This window comes from Zonotrichia albicollis, chromosome 28, assembly GCF_047830755.1.
Source record: "Zonotrichia albicollis isolate bZonAlb1 chromosome 28, bZonAlb1.hap1, whole genome shotgun sequence".
NCBI classification, from domain to species: domain Eukaryota; kingdom Metazoa; phylum Chordata; class Aves; order Passeriformes; family Passerellidae; genus Zonotrichia; species Zonotrichia albicollis.
The window spans coordinates 1404462-1430483 of NC_133846.1; the positions used below are offsets into that span (position 1 = coordinate 1404462).

A 26022-nucleotide genomic window follows, 5' to 3' on the forward strand; every position below is an offset into this window, starting at 1 on the left:
CACAGAGGCTCTGGGGCCCTGAGCCTGCCCAAGGAACCCAGGGAGGAACAGGGTTCTTCTATCAACTGATACCACCTGGGAGATGACAAAGGCAGCCAGGGACTGCAGTACTTACCTGGGAAGGGAAAGCTGGGTTAAATTCCTGCCTGCCTTTTGTGTCTTTGCTGCCATAATGAATTGTAGATGGGGAAATGGAGCTCTTGGAGTGGTCCCAAAGGAGGCCATGCTGAGGGCTGGAGCCCTCCTGTTCTGGAAATAGGCTGAGGGAGCTGGGGCTGCTCTGCCTGGAGAAGAGAGAAGAGAGAGGAGGAGAGAAGAGAGAAGAGAGAAGAGAGAAGAGAGAAGAGAGAAGAGAGAAGAGAGGGCTCTTCTTCTCTGAGGGGACACCTCAGAGCTCCTTCTTGTGTCTAAAGGGGGCCTATGAACAAGATGGGCACAGACTTTTTAGTAGGGGCTGTAGCAATAGGACAAGGGGTGATGGTTTTAAACCAAAAGAGGGGAGATTCAGACTAGATACAAAGAAGAAATTCTTTATGGTAAGATGGTGAAACACTAACAGAGGCTGCTCAGAGAAGTGTCCCTTCTCCTGGAAGCACCGAGGGCTGGATGGGGCTCTGAGCAGCCTGGTGTAGTTGAAGGTGTCCCTGCTCATTGCAGGGGATTGCACTAGGTGACATTTAAAGGTCACTTTCAACCCAAAGCACTCTATGATTCTGTGAATGACACATTATTGCCCTGTAGGCCAGCTCCTCCACCTGGCATCCCTGCTGTGCCACAAAAAGACTCTCAGCCCTCCAGACAGACTCACAAGTGTTGCCTGGCTCCATTTCCAGCTGGAAACTTGTGCAAACCATCCCAGGCAGTGAATGGAGGTTCAAGACACAAACATGTTTGCAGTTGGCTGTGGAACAGGACCCGGTGAGAAAGTTTGCAAGGCTCTGTTTGGATTGCTGTGAGTCTTCCCTCCTGACTCAATGGGGCATGTTTCTGTGGGAAGCTCTCCACGAGGGATGCTCAGGAAATGAAATCAGAGCAATACCTAGACTCCACACAAAGTGTCTTTGGTGTAGACAAGAGGGCTTTGTTATCCCTGGTTGCAAACACCTCCAAAACCCCTCAGGTCAGAACGGTGCAAGAAGGATTGCCAAAATCTCTGTGCAGCTACAGAAACTGCTGAAAGCTGGGCAGCTGTGCCAGCTACCAGACCAGCCTCTCCCTGGGCCCTGGCACTGCCCCCTTGGCCATGGTGTCAGGCCCAGGAGAATGGAGGGGGCTCAGGAGGCAGCTGGAGCCTGGGCAGGGTGGCTCAGAGCCCACCCAGCAGCAGGGCCTGCATGGGAACCAGGGTGTTTGTCAGGCACAGGGCAGCTGGGGAAGAGGAGGGAGAGCAGCCCTTGGGGCAGAAGGAACAGGACATGGTGAGCTCTGGGGAGAGGGCTCTGAACAGATCTGGGCATGCTGGAGTGCTGGGTCCAGCCCTGGGGCCCTCAGAGAGAAACACACAGGCCTGTTTATGTGGGTCCAGAGGAGCCCATGGAGATGGACCAAGGGCTGGAGCCAGGCTGGGAGAGCTGGGGGTGCTCACCTGGAGAAAAGAAGGCTTCAGGGGACCTCAGAGCCCCTTCCAGGGCCTGAAGGGGCTCCAGGAGAGCTGGAGAAGGACTTGGGACAAGAGATAGCACAACAGGACACAGGGAATGGCTTCCCACTGGCACAGAGCAGGGTTAGATGGGATATTGGGAAGAAATTCTTGGCTGTGAGGGTGGGCAGGCCCTGGCACAAGTTGCCCAGAGCAGCTGTGGCTGCCCCTGGATCCCTGCAAGTGTCCAAGACCAGGCTGGACAGGACTTGGAGCAGCTTGGGACAGTGGAAGGTGTCCCTGCCCATGGCAGGGGTGGAACGAGTTGAGCCTTAAGGTTTCTTTATGCACAAACCATTCCAGGATTTCATCATTCTATGACAGATGTTGCCAGTTTAAGTGTGCCCATTCCTTGCCCATCTCCCTATCTCCAGTTTGCCTGAAGCTCCTCATTGGTGTGTAAGGAGCTGTGGATGAACCACAGCTCCTTACACACCAATGCCTGAACACCTGGGACCCATCTTCCTTTGGCACTGGCATGTCTCTTGTGTGGAGCAACTGTTGTCTCTCATTACCATGGAGCCATTCCCAGGGACACACAGCATGGCCTGGGTGCTCATGTGGGTGAGTGAGCTCAGGTTCATGACATTTATGGGTTATACCATGACAAGGTTAATGGAAACACATTGGAACCTTCTTTATGACTTTATGAAGGAGGAGTGTGGATGACAGCTGTGATTGTTATTTCTTCAGTGCTCACAGTGTGCCCAGGACACACACTGGGGGCAGCCAAGGCACTTCCTGAAAGCTCTTCCAGCCTGAGATGGGAAGTGACAGTGTGTTTGAGGAGGGTGTGAAGCTGGAGCCAAGTTTCAGTGTGTGTCAGAGTCTCTTCTGAGGGACCTCTGCTTATTGAAAGGTGGGTTCTGCAGTCACTGCAGTGTGGGCAGAGAAAGGGGAAACAATCTGGGGAGATATGTGAGCACCAGGGCCCCTGCTGCATTGCCACAGCCAACAGAGAGAAGTTTGGAGGTGACTGCAGTGCCTGGTGGGCACAGCCAGGCAGGAATAGGCACTGCTGGACAAGCACAGCTCCAAACACCCCCTAGCTGGGACCTCTTCACTGGCAGCACAAGTGGGAATTCTGGAGGTGCTGGGGCGTGGCAAGGGACTCCCTCACCATTCCCATCACCATCCTCATCCCCATCCCCATCACCAACCCCATCCCCATCACCATCGCCATCCCCATCGCCATCCCCATCACCATCCTCATCCCCATCCTCATCACCCCCTTCCAAGTGCTGCCAGCCACCAGCTCAGAGAATGGGGAAATTGGAAAGTGAAGTCTCAAGAGAGAAGCTGACATCATGGACATGCTGGCCCCACTCGAAGACACTGGGACCTGAATGATCTACTCTCTGCACATTCCAGGAAGGGATTTCTAAAGAAAGGAAGCTGCTGCTTTTTACACATCATGAGCACAGATGAGGCAGCGGATGCAGCTGGGGCAGTTTCTCTGTCTTGTATCTCCACACACCATCCTTGAAGGAGATACCAATTCATGCAGATAGCTCTTTTCTCTATTATTTTCCGGTTCTTGACTGAAGTTTGCTAAACTTTTAGCTGTTAGCCTGGTAAACCACACAACACTCTTGTCTTCCTGGGAGAGGAATCCTGGGATCCTTCACAGCATTGGCACTTACAAGCCTGAGATACATGGACATTGCCTTTGCATAAACTTCACAGCAACTCATTGCTGAAAAACAGCAAGTAATGAATGGAAAACAAATGCAGCAAGGATTTGTTGTGGCACTGCTGAAGTGAACTGCTCCTTGAGGATGATACATTCAACAGCTTGTGTGTGGTCATTAAATCTTCCTCTTAAAAATGCCATTGAGACCATTGTACTGGGATAACCACATTGCATTTCATGGTTTTTTACTGCTAAGCAGAAAAGACTCAAATCTGACCAGCTGAGTTCCTCCTACTGCCAGGAAAAAAATCCATGTCTGTGATGCAGCACCAGCCATGCCTCCTTTCTGACTTGCTCTGAGAACAGAGCTGCAAATTCAAATCCCTCCAGCTCTGGGGTGTAGAGAAATTCCTCCCTGGTTAGAGGGTAAGCTGCTCCTTGCATTTGTACTTTTTGGGTGAGATGATCTCTTCTGACAGATTTCCCTGAGGGCTACACAGATGTGCAGGGGACTGTGGGGAGCAGAGATGCTCAGCCCTGCTTTGGTGCCCCTGCTCTGATGGGGTGTGCCAGCTTGAGGGGCTGATTCTGCTGGATAAAAGTGAGGGGTGGGGACAGGGACATTTTTCTTTTGGTTTCCAGGTGTAGGAAAACCACGTCTCACTCAGCCTTATTCACACAGTGAATAAAAAACCAGTTATAGGGTCTTTCTATAGCCAGAAGAGAAAAGCAGATTCCTCCAGAGAGTGATTCATGCCCCAGAGAGGGCTCTGAGATAACAGAGATGATTCACCCTCTGCAGATGCTGATCATTTTCCACTGCTCCTGGGTGAGGTAATATCGAGCCAGCCACGGTCAGGGGAGAAAAATCCACCTGGTTTGCCTGAGGGAGACGTGGGCACAGCAGAAACTTATCCAAAGGGAAGGAAGGTTGTGTAGTGAGGCCATGCTGGTGACTCAGAAGAATTTGATCTCCTTCCTGGCAGAATTTTAGGATCCTCCACCATGAGGGAAGGATCCAGCACTCCAGTCACAGCAGAGGCACAAAGACACAGTCCCCTTGTCCCAGGCACTCAACATCCCAGCTACAAACCCGGCCCAGGGTCTTTGTGGCTGTGCCAAACACCACAGTGGCTGATCCCCCCATTTGTGGGCTGCAGGGAGCTGCTTCCTGGGTCCTAGCAAGAGCACAGTGACCAAGATACAGGTTATGCCCCAATAAAAGAGAGTGATGCATGTTCTGCCAAGTGGATTTACCAACTCTGGCTTTTGGAAATACATTGCTGCTCATCATTGCAGTAAAAATGGTTTTCAGAGGTACTGGGGAGCACACTCTGAACAGCATGGGGACATGAGCTGAATGGCAAAGAAGGCTGCTGGAACAGCCAATAAGGTCCAGCCATGCTCTTTGTTTTCCACTCAGGGATACTCTTGAACCCAGACCTGGTTCAGGCCCATGTAAACAGAGGAATTAGTCCAAAACTGGAATGTTGAACTGCATTTGTATTCTAATGCACCTTTTTCTCCTGAAACCTGGTCTGATCTTGCTAAGCCATTGTTGCCAGTCCTGGTGACAAACACAGAGCTGCAGTGGCAGCTCAGCCTGGCTGGAGGGAAGAGCCAGGGCACGGCAGGTTGGAGGACAGCCCAAGGTACATAGAACCAGAATAATGTTATTTGTTCAAAGTGTGCCAAAAAGCAGAAATTCCTCTGAATTTGCTTTATCATTGATGGATCAAATGATGAGAAGTCGCCTCAGGAGAAGACACCAGTCCCTTCCAGGGACATCAGCCCACCTGAAACAAAATGGCATCATCTCTTCCCTGTCTGTGCACTGGCTCAATTACACAAGCCACTGTGCCATTTCCAGGTGACTCCCAGGCTGTGCAAGCTGTACCTGGGAGCTGGCATCATGGCAGTGCAGCCAGAGAGGCTCCTGCTTCCACCCAGCTTCCAGGAGCACTAGCAGCAACGAAACTTCAGCAAAGACTTACCCACCATGGCTACATCAGTGCCTAAAAATGAACTGCAGTGCATCCAGATGTGTGGCACATCTGCCTGCAGTGGTCACTTCAATGTGGTGAATGTTTGCTCTTGGACCCTCCCAGCCTGTCTCCTTTGGAGAAATATTATCAAAGCCTGAAGTGCCAAAATGGAGATCAGGCTTGTGAAAACAGGAGTGGGGACAGAACTCTCTGACTCAGTTGTGCTGCTGTCCAGAGCTGGAAGAGGGGCCTCAGGGAAAAGGGGATTTCAGAGCTGGGATGGGAAGGTTTTGAGCAGCCTGTGCCCTCACAATGAAAGGACAGCATGGTGCTGGAACTGTGATGCCCACCCTGGGCTCATTTCCCTGCTGCAGAGGAGTCCATAAGAGGGGAAATCCAAGGTCCTGTGTGCTCAGCAGCAGCAGCCATCACCAGGGAAACATCTGCAGTCACTCTACTCCAGCCCATCCTCATGCACTCCATCAGAGCAACCTCACTGCTCTTCCCTGGCCTCCTTTTGTGCTCCAGAAAGACTCTGAGGCCAGTAAATCAGAGCTGAGGTGGGCTCACCACAAGACAGCTCCTGTGCCAGCAGGGTGTTGGTCACTGCTGTGCTTTATTGACTTTATAGGTGTCAGTTTGTCCATAGATTTTATCCCCTAAACAACCCATGGAAACAACAACTTCCCCAAACCTCACAGCATCACCTGTGATTTATAGAGAGGAATATTGCTGTGAACAGCAAACTGTCAAATCTCAAACAGATCAAAGAAGTGAAATGAGGAATGTACAGACTGAGCTCTTCAGGCCATGTTGATTCCAAAGGAATTTTTTTCTTCCTTCTGTCATAAGAATTTATATGCTTGTGAGAATCTGATCTGGTGGGGAGAGCCTTTCTCCTTTGTCTACATCAAAGTCCACATGTTCTCAAATTGCTATAAGTCATCTTTTGCATTTTAATCTCTGGCCATACGTATGAAAATAATTAGCTGCCTTAAGGGACAGGGGAGGAAGCAGCCTTTATTGCATTTCCACAGGAGTCCAAATGGTGGCAAACTAATAGGATGGAGGAAGTGGATTGTTTTAGTTAGACCTACAATTAAACTGTGTACAGGGAGTTACATGTCAGGCTGATTTAGCATTTATTGATTATGGGTCAAGTACAGCTGGAGTGAAATCAGAATATAATGGGAAGTTACAGCTTTAGCAAGCAGGAAGATGATTTCAGTGTTTTTAAGAACAACATTTATGGCAGAGTTTCTCCTCCACTTTGCACCCCCTCAGGTTGTGAAGGCCAGCGGAGCAGAGCACAGCCCTGCTGTCACACAAGGGTCACAAACAAGAACGTGCCCTTGGTGGGATGGTCTGATGGGACCAGAGAGCTGCTCAGAGGAACCATGGCTGATTTCAGCTGGGAACAGCAGGTTTGTGGCACAGTGGCAGGAAAATTCTGCAAATATTCCAGAGGGAGGCAAAAGTGTGATGGAGAAAGGGGAAATAAAATGAGGGCAAGGCCAGGATCAGAGGGAATGGGGCTGCTGCACACTGGGGCTGGCAGTGGCTGCCTCTGCCCTGCTGCAGAGCATGGCTGGCTGTAGGGCACTGGCACATGCTGGCAGGAGGGAAGCAGTTCCTTTTCTGCACACAGGAGGAGTTGCCAAGAGACAGAAGAAGATGGGGACACAGTCACAGGTTGTTTTCCAGGATGCCATCAAGCCCAACAGCAGGAGAGTCAATCCTTGTGGGATACGGAGCTAGGGAATGAGCCACAAGGCTGATTTGCCAGCAGAATGGAGCATCTTGCCAGGGAGAGAAAACGCAAAGTGCAGTGTGGAAAAGGGGTAAGGAGAGCTCAGTCTCTTGGTGCAGGATCTTGAGATTCAACTCTTCTGCCTGGCAGTAAATCCTCCCTACCCCCCCAGGCTGATATAGACAACACTCACCCTCAAGAGCCAGACACATGCTAAACACCTTCCCAAAATGCTGATCTGCAAGAAACTCTCAAAAAAGCTTTCCATAGGCACTTGAAAAAGAAAAAAACCAGGAGTTTATCTTGATCTCTTAATCCACCAGGTTTCTTTTCTCTCTGCTTTCTCTACCTCGACAAGCTTGGTAATTATAATTTATAGCACCTGCTCACTTTGAAATACCTTGGACTCTTTCTGCCTGGCAGAGGAACAGACACAGTGCCCATCTGCTTTAGGTAAGTGCTCACAAACCACAAAGTCGTTAATTAGACTGACACACGACTCTTCCAGCATGCACATGGTATGTTGTTACTGCACCTACAAACCACTGGCAGCCAGACACTCTGCCAGGGGAGCACAACTGCATCTGAGCATTATGTAAGGCCTTGGCAGCCTTTGCAGGGCTCAGAGCATTGCCATCAGGTGTGCGTGTTCTTTCTAATCCTCCCCACTGGCCTTCCCAACACGCTCCCCAGATAAATCAAACCTGCTGGGAAGCAGCTCCCTCGTGCTTGGTGGGAGGCTCGGTCTCCAGAGCTTGGACTTTTCTTTTGAAATCCAAATTCCTCTTTGTGTTCATCTAGAGAAAGCTGCCAAGGTGTCCTTCCTGACAGCTCCAGACAGTGATGTGTCCCCATCCTGGAGCTGACAGCTCTGGTTCTGGTCTGGGCATGGTTCTGGTCTGGTGAGGGGTTTTTGGAAGCACAGGGGTGTCTGATGTGGATGGGACTATCTGGGTGGGTGTGACGCTTGCCCCTCAAGCTGGCTGAAACGTCTGGCTGGGGAAAGCCAAACCCTTTCAGGAGGGATGGTGCAGACCACCATGGTCCCTGATGACCAATGGTTGGTGATACCCAGTGGTCCAAGCTGGAGCAGCCAAGCTTTGGGTCAGAACATGGCATGGTGACATGCTACACCTACCAATGCCCTTTTGGCACAGAGCTATGTGGGATGGATGGAAACCTGCTCCTGGCTGGCTGGGATTCACAGCACCTCAAGGAGAGTTTGCAGGAGGGAGCCCTCTTCCCATGTTTGAAATGTTATTTATTAGCCAGAACTCAGAGCTGCATCTTCCTTGGTTAGGAAGGATATGGGGGGATCACACAGGGCAATGGGAATGTCCAAGAGCAGGAATCCAAAGGAGAACACTCTGACTCTGCCATCTCACTGAAACTTGTCTGAACCATTTTTTTTCTGGTTTGCTGTCTGTCACCTTGGTTTTTTAAGATTTTCCAAGCCTTATGATGTTGACATTATTGTAGCAAACTTTCTCACACACTTTCTGTAAATAACTGATTGTTTTGCATTCCTTTATGGAGGAGGAGAAAGTTGATGGACTGTTGGTTTGTCCAGTGTCATTGGAGAGGTGGCACTGCCACCCTCCAATCCACTGTCACTCTTGGAAAACTATAAATGTTGGAGTCAAAAGATAAACTTCCCTTTTTCTTCACCTTGAGAACAGTGGTGTGAGCTTGTGTTCTTTCATGTCCTAAAACGACAGCTGTCTGTCCAGTGAAGGATCTTCAGTAACTTGGGCTCCCAGGAGCCAATGTGCCTTATCAAGAGTTGTTAAAATTCATGTTCTGCCTGTGCTGGTTGCACAGCATGTCTTTTGTGGGGGCACCACCCCTGCCATGAAAAATTCTGCACACCTGAAGTCCATGGGTCGGCAGCTTTGAGAAAGCTCCTTACCCACAGACAGGTCCCCATCAGAAGGCAAGAAGAGAAGCAGAGCGGTGTAAGCATGCTCTTTGTGACACCTCTGTTTCTCCTTTTTATTTGTGTTTTACAGATAAATGTGTTACATTTAAACAAAAAAAATTTGTGTGGCTATTACATGCTCGTTTCCTTTCAGAGTGAGAAACCAAGACAGGTTTATAACTAAATGTGTGTGACAGAATGTGTTTTAGAGCCAGATGTGAGCAGGCCCCAGGTGCAGAGAGCTCCTGCTCTTGGTACAGAGGATAAGCTGTGTTCAGGCTACCACAGAGCCAGAGGTGAAAGGCACAGGGGGTGCATGTGCAGTGCAAGAGAGCCCCAGGCTTTCCTGGGTTTGAGGACTCTGGAGCAGAGAATTCATGCTCTGATTGTGCCCCAGCTCTGATTACTCTGCACAGGGTGATCTACTTCAACCTGCTCCAACCTACTTCAACATGACAGGCTGCTACTTCAACCTGCATCAGCACCTGGGCACCTGTCTGTGAGTAAGGAGCTTCCTCAAAGCTGCCAACCCATGGGCTTCAGGTGTGCAGAGTTTCTCATGGCAGGGGTGGTGTCCCCCACTAAAGACATGCTGTGGAAACAGTGTGACCGTGTTCTCAGGGGTCCCAGGATGAGGGAAGAGATGAGGATCTGACTCCCTGTTTCAGAAGGCTTGATTTATTATTTTATTATATATATGATATTAAAACTATACTAAAAGAATAGAAGAAAGGGTTTCATCACAGGGCTGGCTAAGAATAGAAAAAGAATGAATAACAAAGGCTTGTGGCTTGGACTCTCTGTCCGAGCCAGCTCACTGTGATTGGCCATTAATTAGAAATAACCCCATGAGACCAATCACAGATGCACCTGTTGCATTCCACAGCAGCAGATAACCATTGTTTACATTTTGTTCCTGAGGCTTCTCAGCTTCTCAGGAGGAAAAGTCCTAAGGAAAGGATTTTCCATAAAAGATGTCTGTGACAAACCAGCACTGGCAGAACACTAATTTTAACAACTCTAGATGAGGCACACTGGCTCCCTGGGAGCTCAAGATCCTTCACTGGACAGACAGCAAACCAGAAAAAAATGGTTCAGGCAAGTTTCAGTGAGATGGGAGAGTCAGAGTGTTCCCCTTTGGATAAAAATGAGGAATATCTTTCCTTCAGCCCTCTGAGTGACAGCATTTATTGAAGTTTCCTCCTGCCTGGCCTCTGTCTCCTTGAACAGGTACATGAAGCTGATCTCCTGCTGTCAGGGACTCCCAGATTCCCTGCAGATTTCCAGCTAGTTCCTCATCTCAGAATCTGCAGGAGCTGCCTGCCCTGCCCAGCACTCTCAGCCAGCAATCAGAGGGACTCAGGGCAGGTCTGGATGCTCCTCCTGCCTGGGGCTAGGCTTGGACCACAGCAGTGCCACAAAGGGACCCTGCAGCTCAATTCCACGGCTTGGGTGGTGTGCCCTGTCTCATCCTCTCTAAATGCCAGAAGCCAAGGCAGCTGCCACATTTGGAGACAACTGGAGCTCACTGACATAGGTTTTTGCTGCATTTCAAATCTACTTCTGTGCTGTGCAGACAGTGAATGCCAGTCTTTCTCTGTCCCACAGTGGCTAGAGCATCCCCTTCTGTCCCATTTCTCTGGTCACCCCATCTCTTGAATTTTTGGCAAGTTTTTCTGATAGAACTTAGCTGAAAATAATTGTTCTCAGTCTCCACTTGGTTTTGCTGCTTCTGTTGTAATCATGAGAAAAGACCTGGTCATTAAGAATCTGCCTTTCGTCTGCTGGGTCAGTTAGTCCCTGAGGGATGCCCACTTTCCCTTCAAGTCCTGCCTAAATCCCAGAATGACAAACATGGGCACCAAATGTAAACACCTGAAAGAGCAAGAAAATAATCACCACACAATCCCCTTCTGTCTGCTGCTGGTTCCACCCCACTCCTGTTGGCTCCCATTTTCACTCCTTCCCAGCTGTCCTGCTTGCTTAGGATGTGTGGCCAACATGCAAACAGGGAGTTAATATTTCACCAAGTGCCACACAAGTCTGGGCTGTCATGGTGTGCCTTAAAGCCACTTCCCCTTCTGAATGGAAAAAAGGAATCTCTGAGCAGCACAAAGACACTGGGGCTCACATGGCCTGACTGGTAATTCCTGAAAACAGAGCTGTGGGTGACCTATAGGTGTTCCAGGCTGGCAAAGTTTTTGGCAATGGATACACAGGAGTCTCATAAACTTGTGGAAAATGACTCAGATATTTGAAAAAGAGGGGGGAAAAATCACTTCAATGCAATCTGCATGGAGTCTCTTGGTCTGAGGTGAGTAGCCACATTTGGAGTGGCAGTGGAAACCAAGCAGGGCATCTCAGCCCTGTATTCCCCTTCAAACACTGGGCTGTGTCACCAGACCTGGTTCTTTGGACCTCACCAGGCCAAGGGTCTCTGCAGGGCAGCTCTTGTGGGAGGAGGAGAAAGCTGCTCTGTACAGCTGCCTAAAAGGAGGTTACAGTGAGGTGGGAGTAGGACAATGAGGAAATGGCCCTAAGTTCCTCCAGGGGACATTCACATTAGGCATTGGAAATTATTTTTTCTTTGAAGGAGTGGTCAGACACTGGGATAAGCTGCCCAGGGAGGTGGTGGATCATTGTCTCCGGAGGTGTTCAGAGGTGTCTGGATGTGGCCCTCAGGGATGTGGTGTGGGGTCAATGTGGTGGTGCTGGGCTGGTGGCGATTAGATGATCCTGAGGGTCTCCTCCAACCTTGATGGTTCTGTGATTACATCAAAGTGCAAATCATCACCTTTGTCTGCACATGCCCTCCACACTTTAAAGAAGTCAGGCTGGAGGCAGAAGAGGAGTTTGGTGTGGTGCAATGCAGGGCAGAGCTGGCTGTGCCTGTTCCCTGGAGAATAACCATCCTGTGGAGTGTCCACCCTGGAGAACAGCTCCCTCCTGTCCTCTTGTGCTCAGGGCAGGTTTCACTGCAGGCAGGTTTCAAGCCTAGTCTCCCTCAGGATGTCTAAAGCAGCCTATTTCTTCCAAAATTTTGCTTTTACTCTTCGGTTTCTGCAGGAAGAGCACTGGATCCCAGCTGGCCCTAGCTCCTGACCCAACTTTGGAGACACCTGGGAGAGCCACCCTGGCTGAGGTGGCCCTGAGATGCACTGGGAGTAGGTACCTCAGTGCTAATTCACACAAGGATCCTCCCACCCTGCCCCTTAAACAACCCCAGAGTGCTACAGCTGTCTTCTTGGGGTGGTTGGCATTTGCCCTGTGGTATTTTGGCAGGGGCTGAGGAGATGGAGCATGTGGACCTCCCAGCCCTGGCAGTAGTGAATGCCCAAGGACCGGTGGCCAGAGCTGCACTGGAGGCTGTGGCAGAACCTTCAGAAGCCAAGGGTGGCTCTGCTCTGGTGGCACTGGCTGTCACACACTGGCAGGGCACAGGAGAGACAGGCTGACGGACAAGGGGTGTTCTGGAGCAGTTCCTGGGGCTGTGACCTGCTGTTGGAACCCCCCCTGGCTGCTGAGAATTTCAGTTTCTGTGCTGCCAGGCACTGACCCCCAGGAGACACTGCATTGACCTGAGGCCGTTGAGAAGCTTCCAGAATGGAATGATAGAACTGGGATTGTGGGTGTGGAGTTTGAGTAGAGGTGTGTGATATCACAGGGTAGGTAATATCATAGGGTATGGCCTCTGTAATATCACAGAGTAGCATGTAAAATCTAAAACTTAAGAGTTTAAGGGTTTGGAATATAGTAATATATATAAAGCAAGATGGAGGTTTTAGGGCACAGGCTGCTCCTTCTTCTTCACCTTCTCCATGGGTTTTGGTGGTTTTGTGTAATTGAACAGAAAAGTCTGCATTGTGGGACACAAGGGATTAGTTATTGGGTTGAAAGTGAAAATAATTCAGGTGTCATTTCTTAACTGGATAGTTTTTCCTTTAAAGACCTTGTAGTGATAGATATGGGGCCATTTTTGTACCTTGTTAGTGAAATACTGCAGAACTCACTGCTTGTGAGACTGTAATATGGATAAGGAAAACATAAACATCTGAGTCTGAACATGAAATATCATCTTGAGCTCTTTCAATCCTGACCCTGAGAGAGGCAGAAAAGAAGCCAAGAACCAGCACACCTTCCATGCCATGCTTCCCTTGAAAGAGAAATCACTTGGAAAACAACCTGATCTCAAAATCCCTGGAGTGGGGGTCTTGACTCTGGCACTGGTGGTGATGTCAACACAATTTAATAATAACCACAACCATGTGCCAGTGATGTTTCAGCAACAAATGTTTCAAATCTCTTCTGGCACAAAGAACATTCACATCCTGCACAGCCAACACCCCCATTGAAAATTAATATTTAAATTCATATTTACAGAAACTACTACTGGGTACTGGGAGGGCCACACATGAAGAACTGTGCCCAGTGTAAGGAGGATGAGGAGGAATGAGACAGGTCCAGTGGCTGAGCCAGGGTCCCAGGGCATTGCCCCATGAACAGAGGTGGAAGGAGCAGGGAAGGGGCTGAGAGGAGAACTGCCAAGGGCCTGCAAGCAAAGATGATGGAGCCAAGCCCTTCAGAGTGGTTCCAGGTGATCAAACAAAGAGTAATGGCCACAAATTGCCTTCCAGGAGTTTTAGGTTGGACTTGAGAAAAATTTTCTTCCCCAGGAATGGCAGCCCCAGGCTCCCAGAGAGAGGGGGATCTCTGTGCTTGGAGAGACAAAGCTGCAGCTGCCCCCTGAGTATTTGGGATAGTCCTGCTCCAAGCAGGAGACTGCCAGAAAACGTTTCTGTGGTAAAAGGGCTGTGTAAGACTGGGACTGAAGTTAAGGATTAAGGGATAAGGGCAGATTTGCAGTGGTTCAGCCCAACTCAAACACTCTTACAAGCTTCAGCTGTGCTCCCTGCACCAAACACACCTTCCCTAAATCCACTGGCACTCCCGGGTCTGCTCTCAACTCTGCCCATACTCAGGAAACAGCAGAATTCCAAAGTGCTGTGATTTTTAGGGAACGCAGGAGCCCAGACCTGCTGTGGGTACAGGAAAAGCACAATCACAGCCCCAGCATCTTCCCAGGGCTGAATTGTTGAAGTCTTTAAAGCAGTTCTACCCTGCCACAGTCATCCTCCATTTGGGTTAAACAGCCCAGCTTGCCCTTTGCCAGCCCAGAGTGAGCTCTGTGCTCCCTTGCAGGTCCTTTCCCCACTGTGGTCCACAGTGCAGAGGACAGAGACTCTTTGGGTGGATATTTTCCAATGTTCCTTGAAATATGCATTGGCTCTGGTGGCCTTTTCATCACAATGCACACATGGGGAGCTGTAATTTCAACATCCTCCTCCAAGACAGTGTTTCTTCCTTGAAAACTGCCCTCCCCTCTCTTCCACTCTAAGTGACAGTAATCTTTGAATAAATTGGAAAAGAAAAGGAAGAAGGAACAGAACATCCTTGACAAAGGAACTAATGACTCAAATGCTGGGAAGCCTGGGGTCCCCAAGGGACTGTGCAGCTCGCAGCATTGATTTTTAATGACTTACAGAGATTGGAGATTTGGAAGATCTCTCAGTGCCTCTGCAGGGATGCTGCTCAGCTGATTGTTCTGCAACATCCTATAATTAGAAAAAAGAAAACTTTGTTAAAAACCCAACAACAACAGCCTGACACGAAATGGAGGATGTTGCTGCTTGTTTATCAAGTTGTTCTGGGCTCTTGCTGGAAAGCTGGAAAGCGTCACTTTGACCAGCCAGGGCTCTTAAGCAAGCTTAAGGTGGCAGGCAGGTGAGCTGCAGCCCAGTGTGGCCCAGAAGGGCCAAGGGATGAGTCTGGTGTTGCACAAAGGGCCCTCTGCCCTGCAGATGTGCCTGAGTTATCCCAGACTGACACCAGTGTTCTGGGCCAGGCTGTCCCACATTTATCCTGGAGTCAGGCAGCCTTTGCCCATGTGTGTTCCCTCAGTGGTTCCCTCCAGAGGGGATGGAAACCAGCCCTGGGCAGCTTTCCTACCCCACTGAGGCACAGCAGGCACAGAGCGTGAGGAGGAGCTGCTCACAGATGTTTGCCCAGGGATCCCACAGCTGGCAGCAGGAACTGGAACTGCTGTGGAAAAAACCAAACCAGAGGCTGCAGAGAGAGCAGAGACAGCAGAGAGAGCAGGTGCCTGGGGCTGGTGGGCTGGACAGGGAGAACCCAGGAGGAGCCTGAGGGGTGGAAATGAGTGCAGGGCATGGAGGAGGAGAGGGGACATGGGGACACCTACACAGGGATGGGAAAGGAGGAGACAAAGGCGACAGTGCACCCAGGGGTGTGGAAGGGGCTAACAGCAAGCCTGTTAGCTAAAGGAGTGAGAAGAAGCTGATAAGCAAGAAGAAGCTGATAAAGAGCTCTCTCCAAGGCTGCAACCAAAGACACCAAGAGAAGAACTGAAGATAAGAAGAGACGAAGTATTTTTAGAAAGTTAGTTGAAGTCATTGTAACTTTTCACCGATAGTGTTTTGTTAATTTATTGTAGCCAATAGTTAAGGTAGAAGAAGCATAAACAATTAGAAAGTGTATAAAAAGTCAGCCATGTTCAATAATAGAGTTGCCATCTGGGACCACTTGTGGTCTCTGCTTTGTGCCGTGACTGCCTCGACAGCAACACAGGGGTGGGATGGGTGTTTTGAACACCTCTAGGGAGGGAAACAGAGTGAGAACCACACTCCAAGGGCTGCTTCAGACCTGGTCAGACACAACCCTCTCTCCCTGACCCACTGGAGCCCCACACAGCTGAGTTCACTGCTGTCATCATCTCAGCACCTTTGCAAAGGCTGTTCCTGACTCTGGACATGCCTCTGTCCTGAACTTTGTTCCTTCCAGAGCTGGGACATCACTGACACAAGCTCCCCCAGGTGACAGACACATTTCACAAGGTACTTGGGCCTGGGGAAGTGCCTAAAAAGGAAGGTTTTACATGCTGAGGTTACTCAAAAACCTCCTTAGAGTGATTGGAGATGGCAAGAAATAGGAAATGGTGCTTGGGGTCCTATCATAATTTACTGCCAGTGTCATGGCCTCAGTGGTGAGGGGCAGCCCAAAGAACATGGACCCACTGCAGTGACTGCAGCCTTTCTGCCAATGATTCAGAGTCTGATATGGAAGGAAAATTGGAAAGAGACATCTTTTAAAAAGGAAAGCTTTAGGGCACAAAACTGTTCAACTTCTGGAAGAAAACGGGGACTTACCAGTAAATTATTTGTATGAACACAGAAGAAAGAGCAAGGAAATGAGGAACTGTCAGTAGTAGCTCGTGAAAAATGAGCTGTGCCAAAATTTCCTTTTTATACACAGTAAAAAAGCATAAGAATGGAGAAGAAAGAAGAACCAGCTACCATAACTTAAGCTTTTCTTTAGCAAAATGTTAAATTTTGACATTCAGTGCAAGGGAGAAGATGTGTTTGGCAGCAGAGAGGCCACACTTTAATAAATGGTTTCCTTCCAAATGAAGAACATGATTAAGGACTGACAGCATCTCACCTGGCATTTCTGCCAACAACTTGTACATGTGAGGAGAGAGGTTGGTGTGGAAGAGCAGGTGGGAAATGCAAAATTCCACAGGGAAACTGAGGGAAAGGGTCCTGTCCTGGATTGCCAAGCAAATTGTATTCTATTTACCATCTGTGTGGCAGTTGTATTCAGTTCAGTGGGCAGTTTTCCTTATCTCTTCCACAACTGGGCAGACACCTGCTGATAACAGCCATTGAATGTCCCTGCATGGCTGATAAGAGCTACAGCATCCCATTGGGAGATGTGAGCCCAGAGGGAGGAGCCAAGCATTCCTACCCAGATATAATCTGGAGATTCTGGAACACCAGCACGGCTTCTGCACTGGATTGCCCAGAGGAACAGCAGCTGCCTCTTCTTCCACTGGACCTTCAGAGGAAGAGACTGCACCTTTCTCCAGGATCCCTGCTCCAGCAGAACCAGCCCTGACACTGCAGGAGGGCTGAGCCACAATTCCAATGGGGCTGCTGCCAACAGCCTGACCCACAGGGTGTCAGGTTGGGTTCTGACTCTGTCACTGTTGTTCTAGTGTACTGCATTGTTTATTTTATCCTTTTTTTTTTCTTTTCCCTATTAAAGAACTGTTATTTCCTGCTCCCATATTTTTTGCCTGGGAACCTGTTAATCTAAAATTTATAGCAATTCAGAGGGAGGGAGTTACGTTTTCCATTTCAGGGGAGGCTCCTGCCTTCCATAGCACACTCCTGGCTTCCCAAACCGAGACAGCTCCATAGATGAACAGGGCTCAATAACTGCACAAATACAGCTGGGCACTGGCTACAGCTCTGCCTGGGCTAGTGGGAATCACAGGAGAGCCAGGGCAGGGCAGAAGTGCTCTTGGGAGAGAACAGAAGCCCTGAGGGTGACTGCAGGGAGTGTGATGAGCAGGACACCAGCTGTGATGCTTCTGCTCCTCCTGATGCTGGGCAAGCTCTGGCCAGGCCACGCTGTCCCACCTGGGCCCTGCCCTGCAGGACACAAGACAGCAGCAGAGCAGCAGATGACAACAGGCAGAAGGATGGGGAAATGCCAAATCCTCACCTCTGGGGAGCCTGGAATAGGAACTGCAGGGCTGGTAGAAGAGTGGGATGGATGGGGCTCCTCCAGCCGTGTCCCCCTCCTGCAGCTCCTGTGCTCAGCTGGGCCCTGGGCAGCACAGGGGCCCTGGGCTCACAGTGGCCACTCCAAGCCTCTGCACTGTGGCACTCACAGCTGCTGCCCCCCAGCTCCTCTGCTGTGCCCCTCACAGCTCCCTGCCCCTCTCATCCCCTCTGCCCCTGCCTGGGGGTCTCTCCCCTCCTGCTGGCCGTGCTCGGGCCAAGGGCAGGGGCAGCGAGCACCAGGAGCTGCCTCTGCTGCCCCCAGAGCCCCTTCCCACGGGGGGCACCCTGCCAGGCTGCTGGCACCCCCCTGGCACGGCTGGCACCCCACAGCACGTGGGGCTGCTGGCAATGGGCCCTGCAGCTCCATCACCACGGGCTGAGCTTCTCCTTCCGAGCTGTGCAAGGGCCCTGGGAGCCCCAGGGATGGATCCCGGGGGTTCTCTGCAGCCCCTGGGATGGAAACCTCATCCAGGTGGGCAACAGGGACCAGCACAGCCCCTGGGGCTCCTGCTCCTGCAGAAGGATTTGTTTCTGCAGCCCAGGTGTGCTGGGGAGATAAACTCTGGGTCCTGCAGCCCAGTGAACTGGAATAATAATTAGCGTCTGTTAAAAGTCAAGAAGATGCAGAGCTGGACACCAGAGAGATACAGAGTGGGGCTTCAGAAAGTGCTTTCAGGGTTTTGGTGGGACAAACATTGAATCTCAGTGGCTCTCTGAAATGTGAGCCTGGTGTTTGGTGTTGGTCATTGGAAGTATCTGAAGTCAGCACTAAAGCAAAGCCCATTGTCACACTTCTGCTGGATCCTGCTGCCTGCCATTCAGTACAAGTCCCTCCTCCAACCAGTAAAACAGACTGAGAGACTTTCCAGACCACCATCAGCATGGACTGGCTCCAAAATGAAGCCATTTTGGTGCAGACAAACAATATTTAAGGAAGATGTTTCAGAGACCTCAGAAACCACTGGAGTGGTGGACAATGCTGTTTTTCACAGCAGCTAGAGAAGTTTTCAGATGCTGGGACTGGGACAAGAACCAGTGCACTTCACATTGCACATAATGAATCCAATAACTCATCATCAGAGCATGACACAGAGAAACCAAAAAGCAATTCCAAACAGGGTTTGATAATAGTCTAGGGACAGGGCCACCCTGGTGTTAAACAAGAAATTCTTCATTGGGCCTCAAGCTCAGGAAAGCTCCAGCTGTTCTTACAGGGAACTTAGGTTTTAGCAGGGGAAGACATGCTGTGTTTATCCCTGGATGTCCCAGGATGGCTTCTCTCACAGGACAGCCCCCATCAGGACATGCTCACTGCACTCACTCCTTACACATCACGTTAAACCAGCCTTGCATATTTCTTGTTGTTTATTTTTCATAAAAAACATACAACATGATTTTGGGAAAAGTTCAAATAATTGTACCAAAACCTGGTGGAAGATGCCAGGTGGATGATCCCACACACCTGCAGGATCACACCTGCTCTCTGTGCCACCTTTAGGACTGGTTCCTGGGGCTGCTCCATACCAGGGTGCTCAACAGGAGCATGGCAAAAGGGTTCAGAGGACAGCAGGGCATCTGAAAAGCTGGGACAGGTCTGCTGGGTCCCTCCCTTCTAAGTTGTGGCGTTTTGCCCTTTGGGGTGCTGCTCTTGCATAAGAAGAGGGAAGACAATGCTGCAGCTCACTGAGGAGACCACCTGCAGCATCCAAGGATGGCCAACACATTCTGCTTCAAGAGGTCACTGCACCATTGAATGTCAGCAGCATTGAAAAGAGGGAACAATTCTCAAATCAATCATCTGTCACCTCCTGACTCATGGTCCTAAAAGCCTGGGGCAGGCTCTGTTCCCTCCCCACATTCCTGCTGCCCCCAGGGTAGGAAGCTGCTCTCCAGGGTGTGGGCAGGGAGGGTGGTGCAGGGTCTGTGCGGACCCCAGGGTGCTGGATCTCTGCTGCAGGGCGCCTGCCTGGGGCACAGACAGTCTGTGAGGCTGCACCTCAGTACACAAAATCACAGCAACCCCGAGATCCCAGATCACACTGGCCTCAGCCTCTGTCTGTCAGCATCTGTCTGTTCCTGCCTCTCCCTCAGGTCCTGCCTTCCAACAAAATCCCTGAATTTCATTGGCTTTCCTACAGCAAGGTGCTGCTTCAGAGCAGCCTGGAGACAACCTTAGAGCTCAAATCCTTCTGGATTTGTTTCTGCAGCCAAGGTGTGCTGGAGAGATAAACCCCTGGGTCCTGCAGCCCAGTGAAGTGGAATAATAAGCATGGAGCAATCCTGGTCTAGTTGATGTGATTTCTCACTTGCTGAGTCTAATTTTTCTTAGAATTTATTCAGGGTGGTGAGGCCCTGGCACAGGATACCCAGAGAAGCTGTGGCTGCCCCTGGATCCCTGGGAGTGTCCAAGGCCAGGTTTGGGGCTTGGAGCACCCTGGTACAGTGGAAGGGGGTGAAATGGGATGGTCCTTAAGCTTCCTTCAAATCCAAACCCTTTTGCGATTCTATGACCTTGCTGGTTGACGAGCCAACTTCTGGACAGGCTGAGGACACTGATGAACATGACAAAGACTGCTCAGAGCAGCAATGACTGAAGCCCAGTTGTGGATGGAGCACTGTCACCTTGCTTGGTACTGCTCAGGTGGTACCAGACACCAGCAGACACGGACATTCCACCTGCTGCCCACAGCAACCTGGCTGGAACCACAATAAATCTCAGCTCCCCAGAGGTGGGGTTTCATTTTCACAAGCAGGAAGATTGATTGTTGGCAGGGGCCACGCCTGAACGACCAGAAAAATGTTGGGATCAGGTCCCATCACAGCAGGATCCTTGCACAAGAGAGCTCAGCAGACACACAGCCCTCAGAGGTGCAGGCCTGTGCATGATAAAATGTCCCCATCCTGGGAGGCTGAAGTGACTCAGCCAGCACAGTCAAAGGGCTGTTATTGCTGGAGGCAACTGTGCCTGGAGCCCATGCACAGGGATTAAAGGCATTCCAACCTCTGCACGTTCCTTTTCCCTCCCAAAGGGAGCGTCTCTTGGATGGGCCACACCATTCCCTTTGTCTCAAAGCCATTTCTGCACTGCACAGCTCAGGGCTGGCCAAGAGATGGGTCTCTCTAGGGATTGCTGAAGTGTCCCAAGCCACCTCCAAACCTGCCATCCCGCGGCAACTTGATTTTTCTGTGATGTTGTTTGATGTGTGCTCACACACCAGGTGAGTCAGCACCTGTCCTGGGCCTCAGGAGGCCCTGAGGAGGCTCAGGAGGAAGAGAGGAGGGGACGGTGAGGGGGGCACTGGGCACGGCCCATCCAGGGCATGTGGCGTGTGCTGAACAAGGCCACTCCTGTTCAGCCTACCTGTATGGAGATGAACCATGGGCAGGGCTGGGCCAGGGTGTGCTGGGAGGGGGGTCAGGCAGTGCTGAGTGCACACCCCAGAGAGAGCTGGGCAGAGCTGGGCAGTGCAGGGCACTGCTGGGCAGTGCTGGGCAGTGATCACACCCCAGGCTGTGCTGGGCAGAGCTCAGCAGTGCAGGACAGTGCTGGACAATGCTGGGGCAGTGCTGGGCTGTGCTGGGCAGTGCTGGGCAGTGATCACACCCCAGGCTGAGCTGGGGCAGTGCAGGGCAGTGCAGTGCTCACACCCCAGGCAGTGCAGGGCAATTCTGGCCAGGGCAATGCTGGGGCAGTGCTGGGCAGTGCAGTGCTCACACCCCAGGCAGTGCAGTGCTCACACCCCGGGCTGTGCAGTGCTCATACCCTGGGCAGTGCAGGGCAATGCTCACCCCCCAGTACAGAGCTGGGCAGTTGCTCACACTCTGGGCTGTGCAGGCAGGCTGGGCAGCCCAGGCTCTGCACACTCCCCCAGGCTGGTTGGGGCTTGCTGAGGAATTGAGTGCCAGGGTGGGCCTGCCGTGGGAGCAGAGCAGTCTGCAGCCAGGAGGATGCACTCAGGCATTTGCCCTCCATGCTTTGGGGTGAGGTTGTGGTTGCACTTGGAGTCTTTCCCCGTGGAGTTTGGTGTGGGATTCCTTCTTGGCTAGAGAGCCCTGCTGTTGGTGCAGCCTGTTCAGCAGGAGTCAGAGCAGGGGCACTCCTGGCTATGCAGGGACACCTGAGCAAGGGTGGGATGTCTGGGAAGCTGTGGCAGCACAAGTCAGCCCATGGGCAGCTGGGTTGGGACCTTCCTGCTGATGGAGATCCAGGCAGGACACCTGCCTGGAGAAGCAACCAGGCAGCTCATGAGGAGCTCTGGAAGGATGGAGAAGTTTCCAGTTTTCCAGATACTCTCATTAAGCAGCATATTCTGCCACCCTGGAAAGGGAGAGCATGGACCAAGGAGTTGATTTTGAAAGGGAAGGAGTTTGCAGAGGGGTCAAAGCAGCCTGTGGAGTGGCTTCCAGTGATCCTGGCAATGAAGCTTGCACTGAGGAGCATCAGCCCTGTGGAGAGGAGGTGGGTGCTGCAGAGCAGCCCCAGGAGAGCTGCACTCCCAAAGTCTCTGCACAGGGCTGGACGTGCCAGGGCAGAAAACCCATGAGCAGCAGCTCCTGCTGCTGAGCATCCCCCCTGTCAGCCTGCCCTGTCTGAGGGGGCTGAGGAGACCCTTGCCCTTGTGGCTCCAGGCTCCATGCAGGAAGACCCCAGCCCATCCCAGCGGATCTGGGGCACGGTGTTTGGTTGGGCTCTTCCCCTGCTCCCTTCCTGATGCCCACACACCTGCTTCCTTGGGTGTACCCCTGCATGGTTTCTGCACAGGCCTATCTCCATGGACACTTTCCAGGTGGTTTTTGTGCAGCGAAGCAGCCAGAGGAGGCCGAGCCAAGAATCTGCTCCAGGTTCCAGCACCTCTGGGATTCACTCCGAGGGCAGGGAGAGACCATCTGCACAGGCGGGTTGGTGGAGGAATTCCCAGGGTGTTTCCCATCCTTTTTTAAACATAAACTGATTCTCTGGGAAGACTGGGAAAGCACCAGGCCCTTTGACAGCCCAAGAAACATGTGAGAGTTTACTTGTGGACCTGCACATGATTGCAATTAGCCCTAGGGCTCTAGCACACTAAAATTAAACCAAGAAAATTGTTTCCATCCCCAGATATCAGCCTGCCTCCTCAGGGGACTCCCTTGCCACCAGAGGGAAGATCTTTGACCCTGCTGTGAGTCAGCTGCTGAATTGCCCAGGTTTCAGCTGGTCATGGTTGGGGCAGCCATTCTCAAATTGTCACTTGTCAAACCTCAGCCAGCCTGGGACACAGCACCCATGTCTGTAAACACAACATCCCCAATATCCCTGCTGCCATCTACTCCAAAACCTGCTATTCCTCGTGTTCACAAATGGAGATGATGGATTTCCTGACTCATTGCAGCAGCAGCTGCAGTGAGAGCCCATGGCAGCACAACATTGCACTGCAGACAGGCCAGGAGAACCATCAGAGACTTTGGAAAGGGAAATGCTCCCTGTGATGTGGGCTCTGGTAGTGCCCCTGTTTTGAGGGAGCAGGAACTTTGTTAAATAAGAGGTTCATGGGTGGAGCAGTCACTGTGAGCATCCACCCTCCTCCCCCTGTCCTTGAAGGTCTGTGCCCATCCTCAGTCCCCTCTCCTCCAGGTTAAGTGACTCATGTCACAGACATCTTTTATGAAAAATCCTTTCCTTAGGATTTTTCCTCCTGAGAAGCTGAGAGGCCTCAGGAACAAAACGTAAGCAATGGTTATCTGCTGCAGTGGAATGCAACAGGTGCATCTGTGATTGGTCTCATGTGGTTGTTTCTAATTAATGGCCAATCACAGTCAGCTGGCTCAGACTCTCTGTCCAAGACACAAGCCTTTGTTATCATTCTATATTTTTCTGTTCTTAGGAAGAGATGGGGATCAGCCCTGGTTTGTCATGTACACATTGTGGGGTGCCAAGGGGTCTGCCAAAACAAGGAAGAGAGAATGAAATCTGCCTGTATATTCTCTTTCTATTCTTCTTTCTATTCATCCTTCTGATGAAATCCTTTCTTCTATTCTTTTAGTATAGTTTTAATATAATTTATATAATAAAATAATAAATCAGCCTTCTGAAGCATGAAGTCAGATCCTTGTCTCTTCCCTCATCCTCAGACCCCTGTGAACACTGTCACACACTCATCTGATTCATTATTCACCACCAGACCCCAATCCTTCTCACTGGGCTGCAGGACCCAGAGTTTATCTCCCCAGCACACCTGGGCTGCAGAAACAAATCCTTCTGCAGGAGCAGGAGCCCCAGGGGCTGTGCTGGTCCCTGTTGCCCACCTGGATGAGGTTTCCATCCCAGGGGCTGCAGAGAACCCCCGGGATCCATCCCTGGGGCTCCCAGGGCCCTTGCACAGCTCGGAAGGAGAAGCTCAGCCCGTGGTGATGGAGCTGCAGGGCCCATTGCCAGCAGCCCCACGTGCTGTGGGGTGCCAGCCGTGCCAGGGGGGTGCCAGCAGCCTGGCAGGGTGCCCCCCGTGGGAAGGGGCTCTGGGGGCAGCAGAGGCAGCTCCTGGTGCTCGCTGCCCCTGCCCTTGGCCTGAGCATGGCCAGCAGGAGGGGAGAGACCCCCAGGCAGGGGCAGAGGGGATGAGAGGGGCAGGGAGCTGTGAGGGGCACAGCAGAGGAGCTGGGGGGCAGCAGCTGTGAGTGCCACAGTGCAGAGGCTTGGAGTGGCCACTGTGAGCCCAGGGCCCCTGTGCTGCCCAGGGCCCAGCTGAGCACAGGAGCTGCAGGAGGGGGACATGGCTGGAGGAGCCCCATCCATCCCACTCTTCTACCAGCCCTGCAGTTCCTATTCCAGGCTCCCCAGAGGTGAGGATTTGGCATTTCCCCATCCTTCTGCCTGTTGTCATCTGCTGCTCTGCTGCTGTCTTGTGTCCTGCAGGGCAGGGCCCAGGTGGGACAGCGTGGCCTGGCCAGAGCTTGCCCAGCATCAGGAGGAGCAGCAGCATCACAGCTGGTGTCTCAGGGCAGGGGGTCCCAGCCCAGCAGCCCTTTGCTGGCCAACACCCCCAGGGAGGTTCAGTGTGAAGCCTGAAGGGTGATTTGCCCTCTCTGAGTCCTCTTCTCCCTTGATTTTCAGCAGAGCCAGAATGGTTAAGTATAAACTCAATGCTTTGCCTCTGCCTAGAGTGAGGAGACAGGACTTTCCTCCATGCTCCTGTCTTTAATACCTGACATCTCAACATCTCTCTGATGTTTCCTGTCTCATGGGGTCTTCAGATCCCCATCTCCAGATACCCTCTGAAGAGGGGAATATCTGTGTGGTTTTGGTGGAGATTTCCAGGTGAAATGCCCCGATCCCTCACTCCCCAAGCTTCTCAATGCAATATTTCCAGGTGAAATGCCCTGGAGTGGGGTGGGACACTGGTCTACCCATGAACTTTCTATTTCACTCCTCAAGCTTCCCAATGCAATATTCCAGGTGGAAATGCTCTGATCCCTCACTCCTCAAGCTTCCCCATGCAACCATTTCCAGATGAAATGCCCTGATCCCTCACTCCTACTGGCTCTGGGTCCCTGGTGAGCCTGTCCCTGCTGCCTGTGGCCCTGTCCTAGGGCAGAGCTCACCCTCCCCTCTCCACAGAGGCTCTGAAGGGAGGCACTGCTCCAGGAAAGCTGCATTTGCCCTCACCCAGGCCTGACACAAACAGAATTGATCAAAAGCACCTTGAAAAGCTCCCGTCCCCAGAGCAGAAGGCTCCTCTTGTTGAAATTGGGTGGGAGAGCTGCGGTTTTTCCTCAGTTCCTTTGATTTGTTGCCTAATGCAGGGGATGGATAAATCTCTAAGCCCTGAGATTTAGGGCAGGATTCATACTTTACATCTTCAGAAGACGTAGTAAACAGCCTTATACTCTCTAATCCTGGGAGCAGGTTTGTACCTGCTCTCCCTGCATAAACTGGACCAGCTACAACAATTTCACATTGTGGCTGAGTTCAAAACATCCCCTTGGGGATGAAATGTTTATTGCAGAAGATTTTTAAGATGGTTCCTCAGGGAGAAAGGGACTCCCACCTCAACATCCTGCACAGCCCCTGGGGGCTGTCACAGGGACACGAGAACAGAGAGACTCCATGAGGAGTGGGACACCTTGGGAAGGTGTGAGTGTGGGTGTCACAGCAGAGACAGCTCAGCTGAGTGGGGATTCCAAAGTTTCCAGATGGGATTTGTCTCTCAGAGCTTCCCCACAGGGCAGCAGGGGTGGGTGCTGCCTGCAGTGACATTTATTGAGCAGGATTTGCCTGCTCAATGATCTTTATTGAGCACGGTTAGCCTGCAGTGACATTTATTGAGCAGGGTTAGCCTGCAATGACATTTATGGAGCAGGGTTAGCAGATCCCTGATGGCTGCAGAGCTCCAGGGTCCAGCTGCCTCCATGGGATCCCTCAGGTCACACTGCCCAAGGATCCCAACCTTTCCCAGGTCACTCCAGAGCCTTGCAGAGC

The 26022-nt window shown here is 51.4% G+C and overlaps 1 protein-coding gene across 1 annotated transcript in view; it reads right to left on the reverse strand.

Annotated features, from left to right (window-relative positions):
- The window catches only part of LGR6 (leucine rich repeat containing G protein-coupled receptor 6), a 169280-nt gene that overhangs the window by 65454 nt on the left and 77804 nt on the right, over positions 1 to 26022 (reverse strand). Inside the window, exon 4 of the mRNA XM_005492487.4 lies at positions 14466 to 14537. Coding sequence (XP_005492544.4) covers positions 14466 to 14537 — 72 coding nt within the window. The remainder of the gene's footprint in view (positions 1 to 14465; positions 14538 to 26022) is intronic.